Source organism: Aptenodytes patagonicus, chromosome 2 (assembly GCF_965638725.1).
Source record: "Aptenodytes patagonicus chromosome 2, bAptPat1.pri.cur, whole genome shotgun sequence".
In the NCBI taxonomy this organism is placed as follows: domain Eukaryota; kingdom Metazoa; phylum Chordata; class Aves; order Sphenisciformes; family Spheniscidae; genus Aptenodytes; species Aptenodytes patagonicus.
The window spans coordinates 20,681,066-20,703,365 of record NC_134950.1 but is presented as its reverse complement, the minus strand read 5'-3'; the positions used below and the strand labels follow the sequence as shown (position 1 = coordinate 20,703,365).

At 38.5% G+C, this 22,300-nt stretch overlaps 1 protein-coding gene across 1 annotated transcript in view; it reads right to left on the bottom strand.

Moving 5' to 3' along the window:
* Positions 1-22,300, bottom strand: part of ANGPT1 (angiopoietin 1) — a 175,427-nt gene that overhangs the window by 91,751 nt on the left and 61,376 nt on the right. The window contains exons 2-3 of the mRNA XM_076329237.1: positions 6,010-6,165; positions 2,813-2,934 (exon numbers count right to left, since the gene is read on the bottom strand). Of these exons, the coding sequence (XP_076185352.1) occupies positions 2,813-2,934; positions 6,010-6,165 (278 nt within the window). The remainder of the gene's footprint in view (positions 1-2,812; positions 2,935-6,009; positions 6,166-22,300) is intronic.

Here is a 22,300-nt window from a genome sequence, read left to right as displayed (position 1 = left end):
AGGGAGAGAGTAACAGAACGTGGACAGTGTATGCCAGGTTCTTGTTTCATTACAAGATGAAACTCCATGTGCTTTTTCATTTATCCACATGCAACTATACCTCTGAGAGAAACAACTGGGTATAAAATGTGCTTTTTAACACACCCCTCCTTTTCTTCCGAAAAACCAAGGCAGACCATTTTGTCATGCCACAGACCATTTCATTATAATGTCAGCCAAGTCAAAGGTGAACTTAAGTAAAACTTATTTGTTTACTGACATGAAGGCTTTACACCCTGACACATTGCTAAGATAAATAAATAAATTCAGATTATTAAGTACACAAGACTCAGTCTCTTGAGCAGCCAATAAATTTTTGTTGCTAACCAGATTGCAACAGATAAAAATGCAAGTATTTATATACTTAACTAATGCTTGGGTTAATCCCAAATTGAAATAGGTTTGTAAAATATGTAGAATGAACTGCCTCCTGCACATGCCTACTCTCTCTGAGGACTGCAGGGAGAGCCCACATACACAGTTTAGGTGAATTACTTAATTTTGAGATGGCTGAAGTCAAAGTTAATCCCACGCTAATTTATCCATATTTCCAATTGGCCAAGGGAAATCTGTGGAGTGCAAGAGTTTTCAATGTGATCCAACTTCTCCAGAATAACATTTGCTGGAATTACTGGTTATAAACAGTTTTTATATTAAACACATTAAACTGGTTTTCATAACCAGTAGCAATAATGGTATATTATTTGACCAGCTTCGCAACTAGACACATTTAGCAAATACATTTCTTTGTAACAACATTTTTCTATTTTTCATCATTATCTGGTTCTTTGCCTTCTTTTCCCAGTAGCTCCTTGCCTATTGTGGTGTTAGTCTTCCTAACCCTGGGCAAGGCCTTTCCGCCTCAGTTGCTGATTCCTGTCCAGCAGCACCGGAGTCATGCTGCCTTTTTTGGCAAACTGTCTGATCTCAATTTAAACAGTCCACTAAAGCTTGTACAGGACCCTTCAGTAGCTCCCTCACTTTTAAAGGTGTTTGCCTTATTTCAATGTCAAATGTAGGTACAGTAAATAGAAACCCTAGTCCTAGTCAGACTTACCTCACAGTTGGTCTTTCTAGAAGGGAGCCGAGAGTGAACCTGCGGAGTGAAAGCACTCTCTGTCCTCCCTGCTTAAACCTGGCCATTACAGAGGCAGGAATATGAGCCTTAGGTCTCCCGAAGAGCAGCCAAGAAGGAAAATGGCTTTACTCGCTGTATCGAGTGCAGGTGCCCAGATTTGGGCAGCTTGGGGGCTGCAGGGCGACCTCTGTGAGGAGAGGCCGGGGCTGCCCCGTGCCGGACACAGCCGGTTCCAGCCGGTTCCTGTCAGCTCCAACAGACCCAGGGCACAGCTGAGCCCATCAGCCAAGGTGGTGGTGCCTCTGTGATAACGTATTTAAGAAAGGGTAAAAACATCACATGACAGTGTGAGGAGTGAGGGAAAAAAGTGAGAGAAACAATGCCGCTGACACCAAGGTCAGAGAAGAAGGAGGGGAGGAGGCACTGGAGCAGAGGTTACCCTGCAGCCCATGGAAGAGACCATGGTGGAGCAGGTATTTCCCATGGAGGGCCCCACGCTGGAGCAGGTGGAGATGTCCAGAAGGAAACTGCAGCCTGTGGAGAGCCCACGTTGGAGCAATCTTATCCTGAAGGATTGCAGCCCGAGGGAAAGAACCACGCTGGAGAAGGGAAAGAGCATGAGGAAGGAGAGGCAAAGCATTGTGAAGTGATCACAACCCCCATTCCTCATACCGCTGCATTGCTCAGGGGGTGAAGGTAGAAGAGTCAGGAGTGACGCTGAGCCTGGGAAGAAGGGGAGGTAGGGAGGAAACGTCTTTTTGGTTTTATTTTTATTTCTCACTATCCTACACTGTTATTAATTGGCAATAAATAAGGCTGTTTTGCCCATGACAGTAACTGGTAAGTGATCTCCCTGTCTTTATCTCGACCACAAGGTTTTTCATCATATTTTCTTCCTCTGTCCTGTTGATGAGAAGAAGTGAGAGAGCAGCTGGGTGGGCATCTGGCAGCCAGACAAGGTCAACCCACTACACGTGCTCTCTGAGATACTGGATTGCTAAATCCAATGACTTCAGGTACTGAGTCCCTGTGTCACAGAAGCACCTCTCTCTGTGAGAGAGAGCACAGAAAGGGACAACACCGGAAGTTATCCTTGACTCTCACTTCACTGCTTAAAAAGTTATGTGCTGCTAAACAGTTTTTTGTTCCATTTCAACGTAAACCCCAAATGTTTATTATTCACTTATTCTTTAAATGGATCATGGCTCCAAGTATGTTATATACAATTGAGTCCAAAGGGAGAGAGAGATCCTTCTACATGTTAGATCTTTGTATCCGTTAAAATTAGAAAGATGAACTACTGAAGATTTTCTGTTTCTTATGCACTTTAAGGTAGTTGATAATCTCATAATTTATTATTAATATTTTTCTACTTGAAAGTGCTCATACAAGTTATTCCTATGCTTTTCAGTAGCAGGAACTCTGGTCATATAACTAAGTTTTCATGAAGCAAACTGAGATTTAAACTTACAGTGCATATGAAAAGTGGTAAAAATCAATTTTCATTTATCATACAGGAGCTAACACAGTGTAAGTTCACACCCTAGCTCTTTTAGCCATTTCATAAATATTACCTATACTTTCCACTTACCATATTTGCTTCTTCCATTTCATCAGTTGCTTAGAACAAAGTATGCACAGACCACTTTGTGATGAACAGAGAAAGAGTGTAAGAGACCAACTACTCATTCTTACCTGTTTTTCTCATGAATTTTCAGGATTTCGTGTGTCTGTTGTAGCAGCTGTTTTTCTAGCTTGTACGTTGACAATGAGTTTTCCAGTAGCTGAATTTCAAGTCTGGATGTTTGATTTAACACCTTAAGGATAAATTAAAAACATTAATATTTATATTGTCCTCGTTATGTTGTTATAGCAACATAATGCAACCATTTAATTCTGATTTGATGATTCCTCAAAAATTGTTTCTAAATCCGTTTTTAACCTCAGCTGCTCAGCTGGTGCAAATGAACTCAATCAAGCTACACTGATATGTACCAGCTGATATTCTGGCATACTGTTTACTTTAGAATAATACTAGGCCGGCAGAAAAAGGAAAGGTGACTGCTAAATAAGCTTTATTTCAATGGAAAGAACAAAAGGCATGTCTCAAACATGCATTCCTACAAAGCATGCTTAAACCAGAAGAGTGCAAGAGTACTTGGACTGCAACCAAAGTGTTGCATCTGCTGTTTTGTAAATACAGCTCCTACTTTAGCTTTCCCCTGAGTTCTCTCTTTTGCAGTGTTGGCAGAAGTCTGGTGTCTGCTTATGTTATCACTACTTGCACTCTTACACAGATTTTTAAGATGAAGGCTGTGATCCTAAACATTGCTTTATGCAATTGTCTTTCACTTTAGTGGTGATCTGTATCAATAGCACAAGTTTTACTAAGTACTTCATACCAAAAGAAGCCTTTTAACTAGATGAAAGAGGATAGATTCTAACAAAAAATAGTTCAAAAGTGGAAATAACAGAATGCTTTCAAGAATGAAAGCAGTAATATTAATTAATGTTAGCTGATTTTGTTGGTATATCGTCATTCACTGCATGGAGTCTGGATGAGTGTGTGTAACTGTTTTTGTAGGTATGTGTGCACACAACAGCTGAGATGCAATCACTTCTAGAACTGAACATGATGCCTCTAATGGAACCTATCAGACCTTTCTTAGAAGAGTATTTATCAGTATCATCATAGGATTATATGGTAACATTTTCTCATGCATGCCTGATAGAAATTTGTTACAGAGCATAAAGCAAAAAGAATGGCTCTCAAGCTCAGTCCAGTGCCTTATTTTTGTTTGAAATTGTTGACATTCACAGAGCAACTTAAGTTGTCCTTTTTTAAGGGAACAGAAGTTGAAAAAATTGGAAATTATCAGTATGCAGCTGTTACGCTGTTCAAGATGGATATATTTGGAAGTGCCAGGAGGCATCACCACAGTTTAAGAGGGACCTGGCAGAAACTGAAGGTGTATTACGAAGGTTGGCAAGGGGTAAGAAGACAGGAAAGTACCAACAGATTTCCAGAGAGGATACATCTATGCAGCAGCCTACAAAACGTCAGTAGAGCTTCAGGTAGAGAAGAAAGCCTAAAGAGAATCAGTGGGATTTTGGATGGATCAGGGATTGGGAGGGGTCAGTGAGATTTTAAGGAGGTGAAGGCTCTATCTTCAGTCCTGCAGACTCCTTCTTACTCTGGTATGAGTCCTTCTTTATTACAGGCATGAGATCCTGGCCTGCCTTTCTTCTCCTTGTATCCTACAGACCTTCACCTCTCTGCCATGCAGCTGGCTACCTCCATCACTGCCAAGAGCAGTCTCTTTTCACTTTCTTGAACCACCTGCACCACTCTTTTCTGATTGATGGTAGAGCCAGGGACTTTCTCATACTGCTGAAAGGGGGGAGGTGGGAAATGCCATCACTGAGCTGAAAGTCAGAGCAAGTACTGCAACAAGGAAGAGCCGCTCCCACTGATATCTTGAACATCCCTTAAATTCTTCAGCAATAGGTATAGAAGGAGGAAGTCATCCACTCCTTCGTGCAGTTGCTAGTGATACCTCTACCCTGAAGTGGTTCCTCAAAGGAAAAGTGAGACAGAAGCAATGCACATTTTCTCCCTTACCTGCTTAAAGGAGTAAAACGTGAATGAGTACTCAACACTTACACCTAAGTAGGTCTTTTGGGATATAAGAAGAGTTCCTAAACCTCCTTTTTCTTTACTGAATGTATATGATACTACAATCCATAGGTCTTTACCTCTTATGTTTCCATTTAGATATTCTGTTGATACTGAACTAAAGATTTTCCCCGACATTTTCATAAGTCAATATACTATGTTTTAGAAACTGTGGTCATTTGAGATCACAACATTTATAAGTGAATGTTGATCTGTTAACCAAGATGTAGGAAAAAAGATGCAGGGAACTTGTGTAAGACCGTGTATCTGTCTTTCATAATTACTGTTGTTTCTCAGTGTACTGTAATGCGATTACATAAAAACTTGGTAATGATATTGTGAATGTAAGGACATTAGAACAGAAAATATGATCTTTCAGGAAGTACATATGCTACTAGAACAAACCATATAGATGTAATACTTTAATTCCCCTGTTCAAAATGAACAGCAGCGAATGCAGTGTAGCTGGTAATATACCACATGCTATGAAGATCAAGAGGAAGTCAGCAAAAATAAGAAAAACAAATATGCATCTTAAACTGATAAAAGAATTCAAAAGGCAAAAAGTAGTACGTATCTTTGCAATAAGCCCAGTATGAAATTGTACTCTGTGTTATGACAGTGATACTCTTGTCACTTCAGTCACAACAGTGATTTTAGTGCTAGAAATCATATGGAGATGGCTCTTTAAATTTATGTGATGTTATACAATTTTACAGTAATAACAAAAACACAGTGTTTTATACAGAAGCTGATGCTTGTCCCTCTCTCTTCACAGTTTAAAAGCTGCAGACATACACTACTTTTCAAAAAGCTGGAAACATCTTGCAGAAAATAAACAAACTTTCTTGTAATAGTAAAGCAGCAAACAACAATGGAGATCTGTTTTAGCCTAAAACTCATTATTTAGCTTGACACTTGTATCATTCACAGTTGGTAGCTGGGCTGTTTATTTGAAGTCAAATGCTGATTTAGTTTCCTGGACAGTCCTGCCTGCCTTACACACACAGAGCTAAATATACTAACCGAATGAAATCAAAAGAAAGACACATAACAAGGGTCAGTCATCACCGCTGTTGGTACCGAGAAACAGAGTGTGTATGTTCCTTGGAGCCCTGTGTTGAAATGTTTTGTGTGGTGATGCATTAGAAAAGAAAGAGGATGGGAAAAGTTCTCTGCAATTAACAGCTTTTAGAAAAACGCTCTGGGAACATACCTGGGTTTCAACATCCGTGAGTTTTCTTGTCTGCTCTGCTGTCTGACTGAGGAGGCTGGTCCCTATCTCAAGCATGGTGGCGGTGTGGTTCTGCACAGCATTCTGCTGCAGCTGCACCATCTCCGATTTCATGTTTTCCACAATGTAGTTCTCAAGCTGTAAAAGAGAAAAGGTTGTAACTGTGGTATTTTTACCTGTTTAGGCATTCTGATGACATAAGGGTTCATAGCTGGCATTCTTGCCAAAAGGGGAAATTTCAACATTTTCAGGGGGAGCCCAAGTCTCAGCTGACCCTGTGACTGTTGGGGTAGGGACCTGACTATCTGGGTAGCCCCTTCCAGTCAGAGTCCCAATGTGTTTCCAAGTATCACAGCCTGCTGGCATGAGCTGGAGCAGGCCCTGCCTGCCTCCATCTGTGTCAAGGTTGCAGTGAGCATTTGTGGTAGACATGTCATGGCAGCTCCAAAATGAACACCTAAAAGAACAAAGCTCGCCACAGGGAAATGCCAGGTCCTACCTGTACATCGTAACTTACATGTGAGTCCTACCTGGAAGAGATCCTACCATCCCACCTCCCATGGATTGTTCCTATCACACAGTCATTGAGCAATATGATTTTTTACTGGGTTAGATCCCCACAAAAAGTTTCACAAAATCAGCAATGAACGCAGCTTAGCTTAGCTGCGAAAAAAAAATTGCAAAGGAATGGAGACACTGTCATGGCAATAAAAGAAGGAAGTTGTTGACCAGAAAACATAGAAAGCTGTTTTGCTCCTTTGCTTTTGTTGTCTTGATATGATCGATGGGCCCAGACCAATTGTATGAGGTTCAACAAGGCCAAGTGCCGGGTCCTGCACTTCGGCCACAACAACCCCATGCAGCGCTACAGGCTTGGGGAAGAGTGGCTGGAAAGCTGCCCAGCAGAGAAGGACCTGGGGGTGTTGGTCGACAGCCGGCTGAACATGAGCCGGCAGTGTGCCCAGGCGGCCAAGAAGGCCAATGGCATCCTGGCCTGTATCAGAAATGGTGTGGCCAGCAGGAGTAGGGAAGTGATCGTGCCCCTGTACTCGGCCCTGGTGAGGCCGCACCTCGAATACTGTGTTCAGTTTTGGGCCCCTCACTACAAGAAGGACGTTGAGGTGCTGGAGCGTGTCCAGAGAAGGGCAACGAGGCTGGTGATGGGTCTGGAGAACAAGTCTTATGAGGAGCGGCTGAGGGAACTGGGGTTGTTTAGCCTGGAGAAAAGGAGGCTGAGGGGAGACCTCATCGCTCTCTACAACTCCCTGAAAGGAGGTTGTAGCGAGGTGGGTGTCGGTCTCTTCTCCCAAGTAACAAGTGATAGGACGAGAGGAAACGGCCTCAAGTTGCGCCAGGGGAGGTTTAGATTGGATGCAAGGAAAAATGTCTTTACTGAAAGAGTGGTGAAACATTGGAATAGGCTGCCCAGGGAAGTGGTTGAGTCCCCATCCCTGGAGGTATTTAAAAGACGAGTAGATGAGGCACTTAGGGACATGGTTTAGTGGGCATGGTGGTGTTGGGTTGATGGTTGGACTCGATGATCTTAGAGGTCTTTTCCAACCTCAATGATTCTATGATTCTATGATATTGTGTGGCTTGCATTTACAGTCTGTTGAACAGAATCTGAATTAGGACCCTCTAAATAAACTGGGCACCCCAGAGTGGGGGTCACTTTTTGTTTCGGTTTGTTTTAGTTAACATAGGCAGGGTTATTCCCTTCTACCTACCTAGGTCCTCGCCCTGCCACAGCACACCATAAACCCAGGACTAGTCTGCAGTATGATGCGATGATTTCTTTCTCATACAAGCGTTGTTCTGGCATCTTGCTTGATGTGCTCCATAAAGTATTAACATAAAGAAAGGTAGACCAGAACATTGTTTTCAATCCCTTTCACTGAAATCAACTGGAGTCCAGCCAGTTTACACCCAATGAAGATTTGGTCTTCAGTTTCATTTTGTGGCTGATCACGTTTTTTATGGTGAGCTGATTCCAGACTTAAGCAACCACTGTTTTACCTAATAATTTTAATCACATTAGACCTGCTTCTGCAGCAGTAAGCATGTTTCATTGTGAAAGGTAAGCTGCACAACTAAATAGTAAGAACCAGATGGAGTTGATTTAAGGATTGAAGAAAGGAGCAGGAGTCAGATACACAGTGTGATTAATAAGAAGGGCTGCTTTCATCTTATCTATAAGCATTCCTGTGCTTAGGGGTAAACTACTGTTAGATGTTCTGATGAACCACATCAGCTGAGCTCACAAAAGATTTATTACAAATTTGATCATTTATGTGCATCTCCTACTAGTTTTAAAAACATTTTTACAGAGGAAGAACACTGCCACAATGTAAAATATTTTCTGCATAAGACAGTTGGTGGTGGTTTGTTTGTTTGTTTACCCCAGTTTGGGGAAGCACTTAATACCCATGATGGTCAAAAACAAAGTGAATGTCTTACAGTTTCAGACAACAAAAACATTTGCTTGAATTGCTAGGTAACCTCTCTGGGCTGGAAAACTGTAGTGTTGTAAGTGGTGGGGAAAATTTATTGTTGAATACTCTGATAAGTATTAAAATGAGATTTAACAGCCAAGGAAAACTGTGTATTGCAAAACAATGTCTGCAGTGGATGTCACCATTTTCCACTCCCAGTGTAAGTTTACTCTGTTTTAGTTTATTACTGTGAGATAAAGGTTACAGATATTAAGCTAGTTCAAGGCAGATTTTGCAGATCCATCACATTTCTACACCAATGCTTTTATGTTCAGAAGTATTTTGCCTGTATATCTCTTTCACATCAGATAATGTATTTTTAGCCACCCTTTGCTTCTTGTTGTTTTCTAACCAGTAATTTTTTTTTTTTTTTTTTTTTTTTTTTTTTTTTTTTTTTTTTACACACACTATCCCTTGGTTGCAAATAACCCCTATGAAAGAGCCCCACAAACTGGATGGTTGTGCTTCTCCATATTCTGGTCCTGATACTGGAACACCTGAACAAGAATTTCTCCCACAGCTTTCATCTCCTAAAGAAACACAGGGCTCTCAAATACAATGGTACAACCCATGATGGGGTACCAATACATATATTTCCTCACATCCAATTATGTTTTTTGTTTCCATATAGGACCATAGCATGTCTGTGGTGTGGCTGTACAGTGCTTGATTTGTTAGTCCGCAGCTTTCTGAAACTGCCTTGCTGTACATGGGCCATGTGGTGCATGTGTGTAATGGATGTCTGGGAAAACCCATGCAAAAATGTGGTGGCTACACTTATTACACATCAGAAATCAGAAATTAGATATTTTCACACATCAATAAAAAGAAACGTAAATAGGGATATAAATATTAAAAGACAAAAAGACATTTATATTTCTAACTAAATTTTTTGCCTGTTACTTTACTCACATTACAGAAAGGATTGTGTTTGAAAGATCTAACTGCATCTGTGTGGAGCTACAGCAAGTTTTGACTAGCAAGAACACAGGCATAGATTGAGGCATATTGGATAACTTGTACTTTTAATTATTGTAGTCTAACACACTCCCCATGGTATCCAGTCTTGGGCAATTGCCCTTGGTTACTCACCCCTAAAACAACCTCTGGTTGAATCTGAGACTGACTCATTATAACAACAAAGCTGATTTTCCTGTTTCAGAATTACTTATTAAATGCTTTTGTAAATATTTGGTGTTTGGTACACTGCCACAATAGTTTCTGTGAGCACATCTCAGGAGTATCAGGAGCTATTCACTTAGGCAAAGGAGGGTAGAACGATGACTGAAATAATGTGTAGGTTCTGTTACATTAATTCCTCTTCCTTCCTTCACCCACTTCTTTTAGTTGGCTTAGTAGATTTATTGGTTGCAATACTGGCCCTGCTAAAATCAATGGCAAAATTCCCATTGACTTCAATAGGCCAAGATTTCACCTATTATTTTTGTTGCAGGAAACCAACATTTACCATGTTCATTATGGCCAAACACTGAGTTTTATCTGAAGCCTTCCCTTCTTTGGAGGCTTTGTATTAAGTGTACTGAACCTTAGACTGAGCTTTCTTTGTGGTTAGTTAAGAGGAATAGCATCTATTTAACAGGTGATAAAAGGATCTTTGCAGGGTGGCCTCACAGAAAATGTGACAGGCAGAAACCTATTCACAGAAGTAAATTCAAGAACATTTAGGGTTTTAAGTTATTTTTTAGAACCCCTTCATCTTATAATTAAGTTAAATTTAATTTGTCCAGAGACTCTGCATTAAACAGTAAATATATAATGCATGATAAAATACTCTTTTCAGGTGAATCTTTTTGCATTTGGATTCTCAAATCCTTATATTACTGTTTCTTCTTATTTCAGTTATTTTTTGTTGCAAAAGTGAAACAGAATTCTTTTCTGTATTCTTTTCCCCCCATCCCACCCCTTCTACTGTATGACTTTCTGATAGTGCATTGATCTCCCTGTTATTAATTCGGCTGCATCTACTTTCGGTAAGACTCATTATGTTGCACAGGAGTTTTTAGTAATGCAGAATTACCGGTGGGATGCTTAATAACGCTATAACATTCTCGGAAATAAAACTGTCAGAAGGTTCAGTGTTATTGTTTAATAAACATTCCAGAGGATTATGCACTAAAAGTATCTAGCTTTTTCTGGACAATGTTTATTGAATGATCTTCATAGAAACCACCCAAACACTAATAGAACTATTAAAATGGAAACTGTACCTTAGGGCTTAAGTAAATGATAATGGTTTGTGGCAGATGGCTCATAAATAAAATAAGAGCTTTTTCTTTTACTTTGATCATGTAATGTTGGTCCCATGTGATTATATGGTAAGGACTGCTATGATATCCAGATGACATTAGGTTTCCATACAGTGCCTTAGAACAAGAATGCAAGTTAAAGTAACAATAGACAGCTCTCCCTCTCCTACCATTAACCATATATTGCACATCATTTGGAAAAATAGAAGGACAATGCACCAGTGATATTTTGTAAGAGCTGTTTTGTCTTGTCTTGCTTTGCATACCTGAAGATGTACTAATAATACTATACCACAACAACCAATGAAAGTTCTTTTCTTCTTTCTTTGTTTTTCTGTCTGAGGGAGGGTCATACCTCCCTACACTGACAAAATGCTTCAGGGAATCACATATAAAAGTGACATTCAATGTAATTTGTATTTTATAAATACACAAACAGCCTTAGTGGGAATAAGCTGGAAGAAGTTTAAATATATAGAATACCATAGAATGTCTTTGAGTTTTGCAGAAGCGGAAGGGGTTAGGAAGGAGTTTATCACAAAGTGATTTTATTTGTGTGTTGAAAAGGCCAACATTACATGTATTTAAAAAAAAATAACATCTTCTACAAACTATTTGTCAATGAGAAAAGATTGATAAAATAACAAATTTACAATGATGCAGCCTTCTTGTATTACAGATTCCAGGAGTAGAGACCAATCAGAATACATCCTTCCACTATTTCTGACCGTATGTGACCAGTGGGAATCAGGGGAAATGAACATGGATGGCACATAAAGGCAATGAATAATGCTCAAGTGTTAACATGCCAATCTGCACCTGATTTGGAACAACCTTACCTGGGCTTTAAGTATGTCAAGGAAAGTGCACATCAGCCAGAAAAAAAAATTGTATATGTACCATCAAATAGACAATGAAGATGACTACTTTTCCAAATCTATCCTCAATTAAATTTAGTAGGATTGCAATATAGATTGCACCAAAGGAGACAAGAAGTGATCCATTTGAGGAAGAAACTTCCTCAGATCTTGGGTAACTGATTATCTACATTAAGATGATACAGGATGCGTACTGATAATTCCAGTGAATTTATGAAATCAGCCATTGCTGAGCTAAAGTGAAAGCTTTAAATGACTGGTACACAAACAGGACACACAGAAAGGCCTGTTGGGATATGTAGTATATGAAGCTTTCGCAAAGAAATCACTGGTTATGAAATATACATAAATATTTGTCAGTTTCAATTCTAAAAGGAACCAGAAAGTAATCCAGCAACTCTATACGTCACCAAACAAACATTTTTGAGGAAAGCTGGCTATAGAAACTGTTTTATCTTTCTTTTTTTTTAATGCAATATACCCAGACCTCTAGCCTCAAGGCAGCAAGAAAATAAGCCTGTTGTTAGTTTTTCAGTTGCCCCTTAATGATAGTAATTATTTGCATAATACTTGTGCAATTCGTTATTCTGTACTTGTTTCTGCAGTTTCATAGATTTCTGTAATATTGCAACTCATCATTTTGATTTCTTACTTAGATATTTTTTATATATTAACCCTAAATCACAATATTTTGTTTTTCCAAATTCTATTCCTGACAGAGAAGCAAACAATGACTTGCAGAGTGTGTATATCCTCCTAAACTACCTCATGTTGAAAAGAATATATGTATTTCTGAACTGAAACATTTGGTTATTTTTTCCAAACCAAATGTTCCAAACATATCAAGGACACTTTTCCTTAAATCCGTGAATCCTTGAATGCCTGAATCTTTGGCATTTCATATGTTTACTATCTGGCTATAAAACATAATTAATAGACACAATTAAATTGCCATCAGGAAAAATTGATGGTTGATTATAGAAACATTGAATCATTTAGGTTGCAAAAGACCCTTAAGATCATCGAGTCCAACCATTAACCTAACACTGCCAAGTCCACCACTAAACCATGTCCCTAAGTGCCTCATCTACTCGTCTTTTAAATACTTCCAGGGATGGGGACTCCACCACTTCCCTGGGCAGCCTGTTCCAATGTTTAACCACTCTTTCAGTAAAGACATTTTTCCTCACGTCCAATCTAAACCTCCCCTGGAACAACTTGAGGCCATTTCCTCTCGTCCTATCACTTGTTACTTGGGAGAAGAGACCGACACCCACCTTGCTACAACCTCCTTTCAGGTAGTTGTAGAGAGCGATGAGGTCTCTCCTCAGCCTTCTTTTGTCCAGGCTAAAGAGCCCCAGTTCCCTCAGCCGCTCCTCATAAGACTTGTTCTCCAGACCCTTCACCAGCTTCATTGCCAAGCTTTGATTATGTATGTTTAACTTATAACCTGCATAAGATATATATATATAAACTGTGAACATATCCTTGTATGCATGGAGGCTCACAGATACTCCTTGTTTCTTTAGCATGTGACCAGTGAAACCACAGCTGCATCCTCAGCAAACAGCAGCCAAACACTGCTTGATTCAGCCCCAGCTGACTGATACTGAGATTTCTAATCCAGGTGACTTCCAATGTACTAATGACACTTGACCTCATGGTGGTTGAGCTTGGTTTTATAGCTACCTTCAGTTAAATAAAAGTTTGCTATGAATATAGAAGAATCTTTTAGCTAGTTAAAAAAAAAAATTAAAGATCAGGTTTTCCTCTTCAGATAAACAAAAACATGATCAGACAACTTTTTGTCAGAAAAAATCAGGGATAATAGATGTAAAAGATTATTCCAAAACACATGAAGTAATCTTTCTGCTGCATTCAGCATCAGTAAAGTGTCTGCAGGAGTTTTGTCTCCAGTTCTGAATGTTGCAATTCAAGAAGGATATACATTATTTTGGAAGAGTGTATGGAAGACAAAAAATGGCCATAAATCTAGAAAATTGAAAGACTTAGGAAAGTTTAGCTTAATAAGTAGACTAACAAGAAATTAACTAACTAGAAGGACATAAAACTGCAAAGAGAAAGAGAATAATCTGCTTTCCACATCCATGAAGCTGCAGTAAGTGAAGTTTAACTTTTACATATTAGGTGAAAAGTTTTTTAACAGTACAGGTAATAAAATACTGATAGGGATTCTATGGGAAAACTGAAAACTCCATCACTGGGGGTCTTAAAAGAATACTTTAGGTAATGATCAGGCAGTTTATATGGTATTTTATGGTTCTTTCTAGTTCTATTTTTTCATTCTTCTCAGGTTTTTTATTACTTTACTTCAGACCTAAGCTCACAGACTCATATTTGGAATCAAACTCTATAGTAAAATCTCCATTGGACTGAGAAGAGGTTTGGAAAACTCATCTCCTAATGAAACTTTTAGAAGGAAGCCAATAAAAAAGAAGAGTCTCATGAATTAAAGACAAATTACAAAAAAACCCCCCACACATAATGATACAAATAAGAGGAACTTCTGTATAGAACAAATCAGCAAAATGAGGAAAGTCACTGACGATGTTTCTGAATGTATGAATACACCCCAGTAGGGACACAGTCTGCAGAACCATCTGAGAAACGATCATGTGAACCAGCTCTACAACTATAAAATGGCAGCAGTGTATTGTACTCATTACTTCTATTAGGCTGCTTTAGAAACTACAGTCTCTGAAAATCAATCAACTTGTGGATACTTGAGCTTGTGTCAGTGGTAGCTTGGCGTCTCTGTACCATGCTATGTTATGCAGTAAAGTACCTAAAAGGTAATAGGCAATAATAGATAATGATGGTGGAAGAATTCACTGTATGGCATCCCACTGGAATCTCAGGAAACTGGAAGCAAAAGTATTTTTATTAAGCATTGTACTTTAATATGAATAGAAATAGTCCTTGCTACACCAGTCAAGACAAGATATGGGGAACACAGAGTTCTTTGTTTCATGATATCAGAAGACTTCCCCAGTTAGGTTTACCCAATAGCATAATATTCAATATATGGGTAATTTATGGGAGGAAGAAGGCTGGTTTACTTCCTCACAAAGTATCTGGCATATCAAAGACCGTGTATTGACTTAGGCCCGGTATTGATTGTACCAGCCTGATAATTCAATCATCTGAGCTTTCTACTAAGGCATCTTCAGGAAATCTTTCCAATTTGTTTTCAAAGTTTTATATCACTCTAAAAGCTTGCCTGCTTCAAGACTAAAACACAAAAATCTGTATAAATGAAATTTATTTGTCATTTCAAATGTAATTAATTACAGTTATTACAAAAGCATACAAAACACTTTAAGAGTCAATTTCAATTACTTTTGTATGAATATTAGATCTCTCTCAGTTTTTTAACCTTAAGGCTTAATAAAGTCAATAAGTAGCATAACTGAGAATCATATCAAATGTGATTAAATGGTCCCATAAGGAAGCTACTTATAACAAGTAAATCAGAACAATATGTTCCTATTTTCTACTGATTAGTAATAATTCTGGTTCAAAGAATTATCCAGTTTAATGTTAACCTTTACAAATTTTATTACAGCGTCAACCGTATTTTTCTTTCTTGATCTAACTTTCCAAACCACTTAATTCTATAAACTAAATTCATTTATGATTATACAGTTGACTGCAAATGTGAATCATCCTCAATATACACTGAAGGGGAAGGCATAATTGTAGAAAAGGCAACATCTGCAATCTTACCCTAAACAAATTAACATCTGGGGGATTTTTAAAATATCTTCTTGTATTAAAGTGTGGAACTAATTAATTTTCTTTGGCAAAGATACTGTTGGTGAGGAGTACTTTTCAGAATGACTTATTTTGTAACAACTTCTGTGTAGAAGAATATTTAGATACCTTATATGTCTCCCTTATTCCTGAAGAGGGACATATGACTTACAATCAAAATTAGTTCCACTGAAATCTCTCCTCACTACATTACATACAGTTCTTGAAAAACGTAATCTTAAACTGCATAAATAGTTCTGGTTGCTATATTGCACTGCCAGCTTATAGCTAAACTTTCAGTGAACCTGGGAAGCTGTACTATAATTTGGAATCTATATATAACTTTTTGTGTTATAGGAGGTAGTATAATGTTTTAACGTTGTATTACTTAATCCATTTTTAATTCTGCTTGGTTTCTCACATTCATCACTATGACATATGAGCGTATTGTTGGTATTCTGTGTATGAAAACACTTTTCCAAGAAAGATTGTGAAATTAAGACTCAACTGCATTACGTTCTAGTCTTTGCAAAAGTTTATTCTTTCTGTAGTGCCTTATATAAATATCATAGAAGGGGAATCTCTTTATTCACTGCCATGAGCTCTGCCTTCAGTTCTTAGGTTCTCTATCTTAGGTCCTCCCTGATGAAGAAATCACAAATCCTTTTTATTACCATTTGTCTGTCTTTCCTTTGTAGGTTGTAACTTCATTGGAGATTACCCTTCTGCCTTTCATCAGCACGTGATACAAAGTCTCAAAGTCAGCTGAAGACCCAGGACATTACATTATGAAGATGACTGCCAATAGTCTACAATCTTAATTTGGGATCTTTTTTGAAAGCATAAATGTGAAATTTAGATGCACTGAAACCACCGAAGGTACTGCAATTTCAATACATATGGGACTACGGGAATGCAAGTGTATTCCCTGGGCCATCAAACACCTTCCCACTGTTCCAGGCAACTACTTATTTTTACCTTTAACCCAGAGAGAGCCACAAAACATCCACTCCCTGCATCCCACCAGTCTTAAAACACTCAGCAGAATTCATGATCTGTGCACTATGCATTCACATCCTCCATGTGTGTGCTTCTATCACAAATAACCTAGTGGTGAGGAAAATTGAAAGTGATCTCATATCATTTGCTAGGTGACAGGGAATACTTCAAGCTTCCTAAAGTTTCAGCATTACCAGAAATGTAAATCTTATTGTGTACTCCCTGTCTGTGATGCCTATGATGTTTCACAGGCACCTGGAAAGGACTGAACCATGATAGGGTTTTGCTTTGTCCAAAACCAGATGAAGTGCAGGGCCAGTGATCCTTGTGTCCATGATTAGTGTTCATGCAGCTAACTTTACCTCAAAACACAGGGAAAAATGGAAGCAGAACATACCTGCAGTGACAGCGTGGTTCATGGTCTGCTCGATGGTAGAGCATGCTGCTACCAACTTCTGACTCTCAGTGAAGCCTTTGACAAGCTAGAGCAACTGAGCAACCACGGTGTTTGTAAGCAGATGAGATCCCTCACCTCAGCATGTCTTATTTAGTGAAAAATGTTTAAAAGAATCCTATCTACACTACACAGAATGAGAATATTTTAATCAAGAGCCCTGTTCTTTTCTCCTCCTTTCCCTTGCCTAATAATGGCAAATATTATTTTATTTCACTTTATGTCTTGTGTTCAGCACTTGGCTTCAACACCGTGATTCCAGTTTATATCGAAGACTGATGTCCTTGTCCATTGATACCTAATACACCAAAGAGCAAAGCCACTTTGTGCTGTAAAATCCATTCCCCCGCAGAACCCAGGGAGGTAAAGGCCTGAAATCTGCTGAACTACTTCAGACTATCAGCAATTAATATCTAGAAAAAAGTTTATATGTTCTCACACACAGTATTTATGTGCATAGATTTACATGAGTGTATACATAATCACTCCCTTAAATTATGGGTTATAAATGTAGGTAGACAGCAATATTAATTTGTGTCCTATAAAGTTTGGCTATATTTAGGGTTCTTAACTTCTATTACAATAAACTGGGCACAAGCGGTTTAATGATAGATATTCTGGATGCATGAAAATGTTTACCTTAATTTTACAACAGACATAAAAAAATGATATTGATACAACTCTGCTGGAATCATTTTATAATTTTAAGTCACAAATAAATGAAATTTCCAGAAATATCTGTAGCAGTAAACTAAGAACTTCAGTTTCCCACAGCACTATAAAAAAGTTAACTACTAGTACAAACTCTAACACCTTTTCTTTCCATTCCTGAAATTCTATATATACCCATTAATCTTTAAGTGCCTCCAAACATACCTATAATTCTCAGCATTATAATGAATGTGTAACTGCATACTGGGGAGATGGTCCTGCCAAAATATGTGCAGCCCCAGAAAATTTGGTTTCGTCCTGTGCTGATTGTTTGAATACATGTCAAACAGTGAATTAAAATACCTAAATAAAATTGTTGCCAAATACTCCCTTTCAATAATTATTAAAATGAGAAACATGCATAAAAATCTCAGATTGAAACTATCACGTGTTCAGTATACATGTACATATATTTACATATGCATATACATGTATGTATATATAAAATAAGGATGAGTTCATTCCACTAAATAGATTAGAAAAACCCTGTTTTAGAAGCAGCAGTGCAAAGATCTGAAATTCACTAAACCGTATAATGAAATATCAGGTACTCAAATTAGCTTGCAGAAAAGGCTATGAAAATAAGACAAAAGTGCCTTGGTTTATCTGAAATGGCATAGTTCAAGGTATATATCCTTTTATGGCTTTAATAATTGTATAGATACTTAAGACCTTTTTTTATAGGAAAAAGGAGAGCAGCCAAAGCATATAAAGACAATTCTGGTCCCTCTTTTCATTAAATTTCTCTGGGGATTTTGAAAGGGAGTAGTCACAGGTTTCCTTTAAGTAAATGTGTGCTAATTCAATCTCCTTCATCCCCAGTTGCTGGAGTGAGATTCAGGATATGATAATGGGGATCAATTCCTTGCCCCAGTTTACTTCTTGAATGATACAGCCTCTGAGTGAGAAATGTAAAACTGCAGGTTTCTCTAGAGAGCTCATATACTGGGAATAAGAGTTATTATTTCCATTAGCTGCTAAAAGAATAACCGTACTGGAGTTGTAATGATGACGAGTAGAATCAGGTTGTTCTGTACTTAACACTGAGCACAAACTCAGTAGTAGCGACAAGAAAATTGGGTTGAAAATCTCTTCTTTTACTCTAATTCTGTAGAATAAAAACTGGTCTAAACATGTTTAAATTTAGGGAAAACCTGAAAATTTAAATCTTTTGGAGATATTCCTGCACTTAAGTCACTGTAAAGAAGAGACAAATGAAAAGGAATTCTGGAAGAGTCTCCCTCCTAAAGCCTTGCTTTAGGAGCAGCATTTTTCCCCTGTTTTTTTTCCAGGACCTGGCAAGGATATTCCCTCCTACTTCAGTTTATCATAATCACAGCTCTTCCTGGAAGTCAATGTTATTGCGAGGCATTCCTTTATAAGTCATGAAATCATGAGCTAAAGTGGGGAAGCTTTCAGCCTTCAGTTTCATATCTGCTAACTCATTGTCAGTAGTTTGTCTTTCTCTGGCTGGTGCACAGTTCCTATTGCTGTTGTTAACAAAGATAGGACAAATAAATTCATAGATGAACAACCAATTATATATGAGCATAAACACACATGCAGAACAACAGCTGTAGCAAACGATAGACAGAGGAAGAGAGGCATATATTAGAAATGGATTGCTAGACAAAGAGGTAGGCAGTTTGTATACAGCAATTTGAAAATATATCTGGTTTTACAAGGGAAAACAGAAGCCACCAGACATGTATTCGCAAACATTATGCTTAATAACCAAGTTAAAAACAATTAGACACAAATGGTTTAAGATTCATGCACGCTCAATACAGATTCAAAGAATTAGACTAAAAGTGAAATGGAATGGTTTTAATTATCTTTTAATAGTAAGAAACTGTTTGGATGTATCCTTCGGACAATCTAAATATGAATATATTCCCAGTGGTCAGTGAACTAAGCTCCCAGGCGTATTGGCACCGGTGGCTAATCCCGCATTCCCAGCGAGGTGTCTGGGTGGCTGTCAGACTCGCTCTCTCACTGATTAAGTTGCTACTTTTGTTTGCAAATTTCCACACAGTGTCCCTGTGCCCGAAATGATAACGATCACAGTCATTTCCGATTTGTAATCCAGGAACATGTACTGGCCCTTGCCCTGACAGAGCTTCACAGTTCACAAATATAAAGTGACAGTCCTTTTGGCATGATTAATGTAGTGAAAACACAGAGCAATGAGTCAAAGATGAGACACACCAGTTATTCCAAGTCCGTCCTTCACTCAGATCTTGTATGAATTTTTAGCATTTATCATTGGTTTTGCTTTCTTGATCTTCCTTCTACAATACTTTTAATTTTACAATAAATCCCAAGTAGGTCATGTATAACAACACGACTAATGTTTTTTTGCCAAGTAAAACCTCATTCAGAAGGGTGGTTTTGTAATAACTCAGAAGCATTTACAATGTAATCTAAAATACATTGAATAAACCAACATATCAGAATAACAGGACTATTAAATAAAAGGAAAATATCCCAGGCCTTTAAAACATGCTGTAACTCTTCAGAATCAGAGATGACCAGGGCTCGAAATCAAATACAGATATTCCTAAACTTTCAAGTATTCAGATTCAGGATTTTAGTTCAATCTCATTTTCATAACGATAGCCATGTGGTACTGTTCTTCTCCCTCAGGGGTAATGAAAAATATCTTTGTAGTTGCTGTACATAAATGCAGACTTTCAGGTCATTAGTTTAACCACATGTGCAGAACATATAGGAATTAGGATAGCATTTCTCATGACTACAGCTATTCGATCGAAAGAAGAATTGACATCAATAATGCTCATATCTATCACACTTTGTACCATAACAGTAGAGAACAAAGTGTTCATGAATCCTTGGGAAAGTTTGGCAGCTGTTTCGCTGAGATGTAGGTCGCAATCACGTTAATAGTTATACATTCTGCCCATTAGCTCGTAATAACATTCATGCCCTGTAGTCAGAACATTATAGCATGGCAATTTCTTCAGTACTGAAAACAGATGAAAAATCTTGTCAGGCATTAAAAGAATGTTGTGACTGTGACTCTAATCATACTCCTATCTGTTGCTCCTAGAGGACCCAAGGAAACTGTATCAGTTACTGCAAAGCACATCTGAACCCCACCCCCACCTGGAAACCCCTGTGCCCAGAGCACAGAAAACCTAAATATAAGCCATGCAAAAGTCAGGAATAAATGTTCTGGGGTAGGTGTTTTCTTTTTCAGGGCATAGGTTTTCCATCCCTGGTATTGATGCTGATGGAAGCGATGTTAACTCTGTGCCATGCCTGAGGGTCTGATCAGGTAGGGGGGAGACCAGAGCACTAGAGCCAACAGAGCCATGCAGGAGGCCTGTGGGGTAACAGGCCAGGAAACCCCTGATTCCCCACTGCATCCCTGTCTCATCTGGATCTAATTCTTTCCATTCAGGTAATGCTGTGGTTTCATTTCCATGAGGTCAAATAATGTGAGGTTAGGACACATACGGATTTATCTGTGGAAAAAAAAACATATGATCCTCTACTGGGATGACACAGGAAGGTTAGATAAAGTCTGGAATCCTGACATATTAAAGTCAATGGAGGTTTTGCAGTTAACCTCAATTTAGCCAGGATTTCACCCCTGAGACTTCACTTTTCTTTTTGACTTTCAGCTTCAGAACAGGTAAAAATATCTTCCCAAAGCCAACAGGAATGCTATTATTTTATTATTAATTAGCTGTCTGCAATTCTAATCTGCTCTGAAACAAACATTGGGGTTTGTCATCTTACTGTAAACCTATTAACATGCTATCCAAGATTCTTTTCTTGTGAAAAGTATGCTGTTAACATTAGTGCAAGCATGCATATACAGATTGTTAACTGTTACTACATTTGGACTAAACTGCTAGCTTCCAGACATGAAAAGAAAGCTAAAACACAAGTGCTTCTGTTCCACTTGAAATAAATTACCATGCTACCACAAATTCCCAGCAGGAAAAGTAAAGGGGAGACGTAAATGTCTGCATAATGTGTAGAATGTTTAATGGATTTCTGTGTGATAACAGTGGAAGTAGTGGCACTGCTCATTTTGTCAGTGTGATGACAAAGAAGCAGGAAAACAGAACTTTGTTCCTTTCTTTGCAAGTGGACTGTAAGGCCATCACAAAGTTGTTTTCTTTAAAAGGAAGAATACAGGAAGGATTATGTAAAATGAGCAAAAGCTGCAGAGTTCCAGTTGAGAACTGAACTTCCTGAAAGTTCAGGGTGTTGGGGGTTTGTTTGAAGCTTATCTTTTTGTCTCTCCGCAGTTCCAGTAGCAGATCTTTCACAGCTGGGCAGCAGCAATAGCTCTGCTTTCACAGCACCCCAAAGGCGGGGACATTCCAAGCAGACCTGCAGTCCATTGCTGCCACATGAGAGAAGGTCATGGCATGAAAGCGTCGTCTTCATCACCATCCACAAACCTGTGGCATGTGGGACTAGAGGCTCAGCTGGAACACTGCAGTAGCTTGGTTGATCTGAATGACTTTTCCAGGTAGGACTTCTTCTACTTGCCAAAGAAAACTAGATAACAACTCTCAAATGTACTACAAAACTCTGCTGTAGTTGAAGGTTCCTTATCCAAACCGACAGCTGAGTGTTTAGAAAACGTGATTCTCCCTCCCCTCCTTCACGCTCTTGTAAACATCTGTATTAAGTCTCAATTACTGCAGGGTTCCCTTT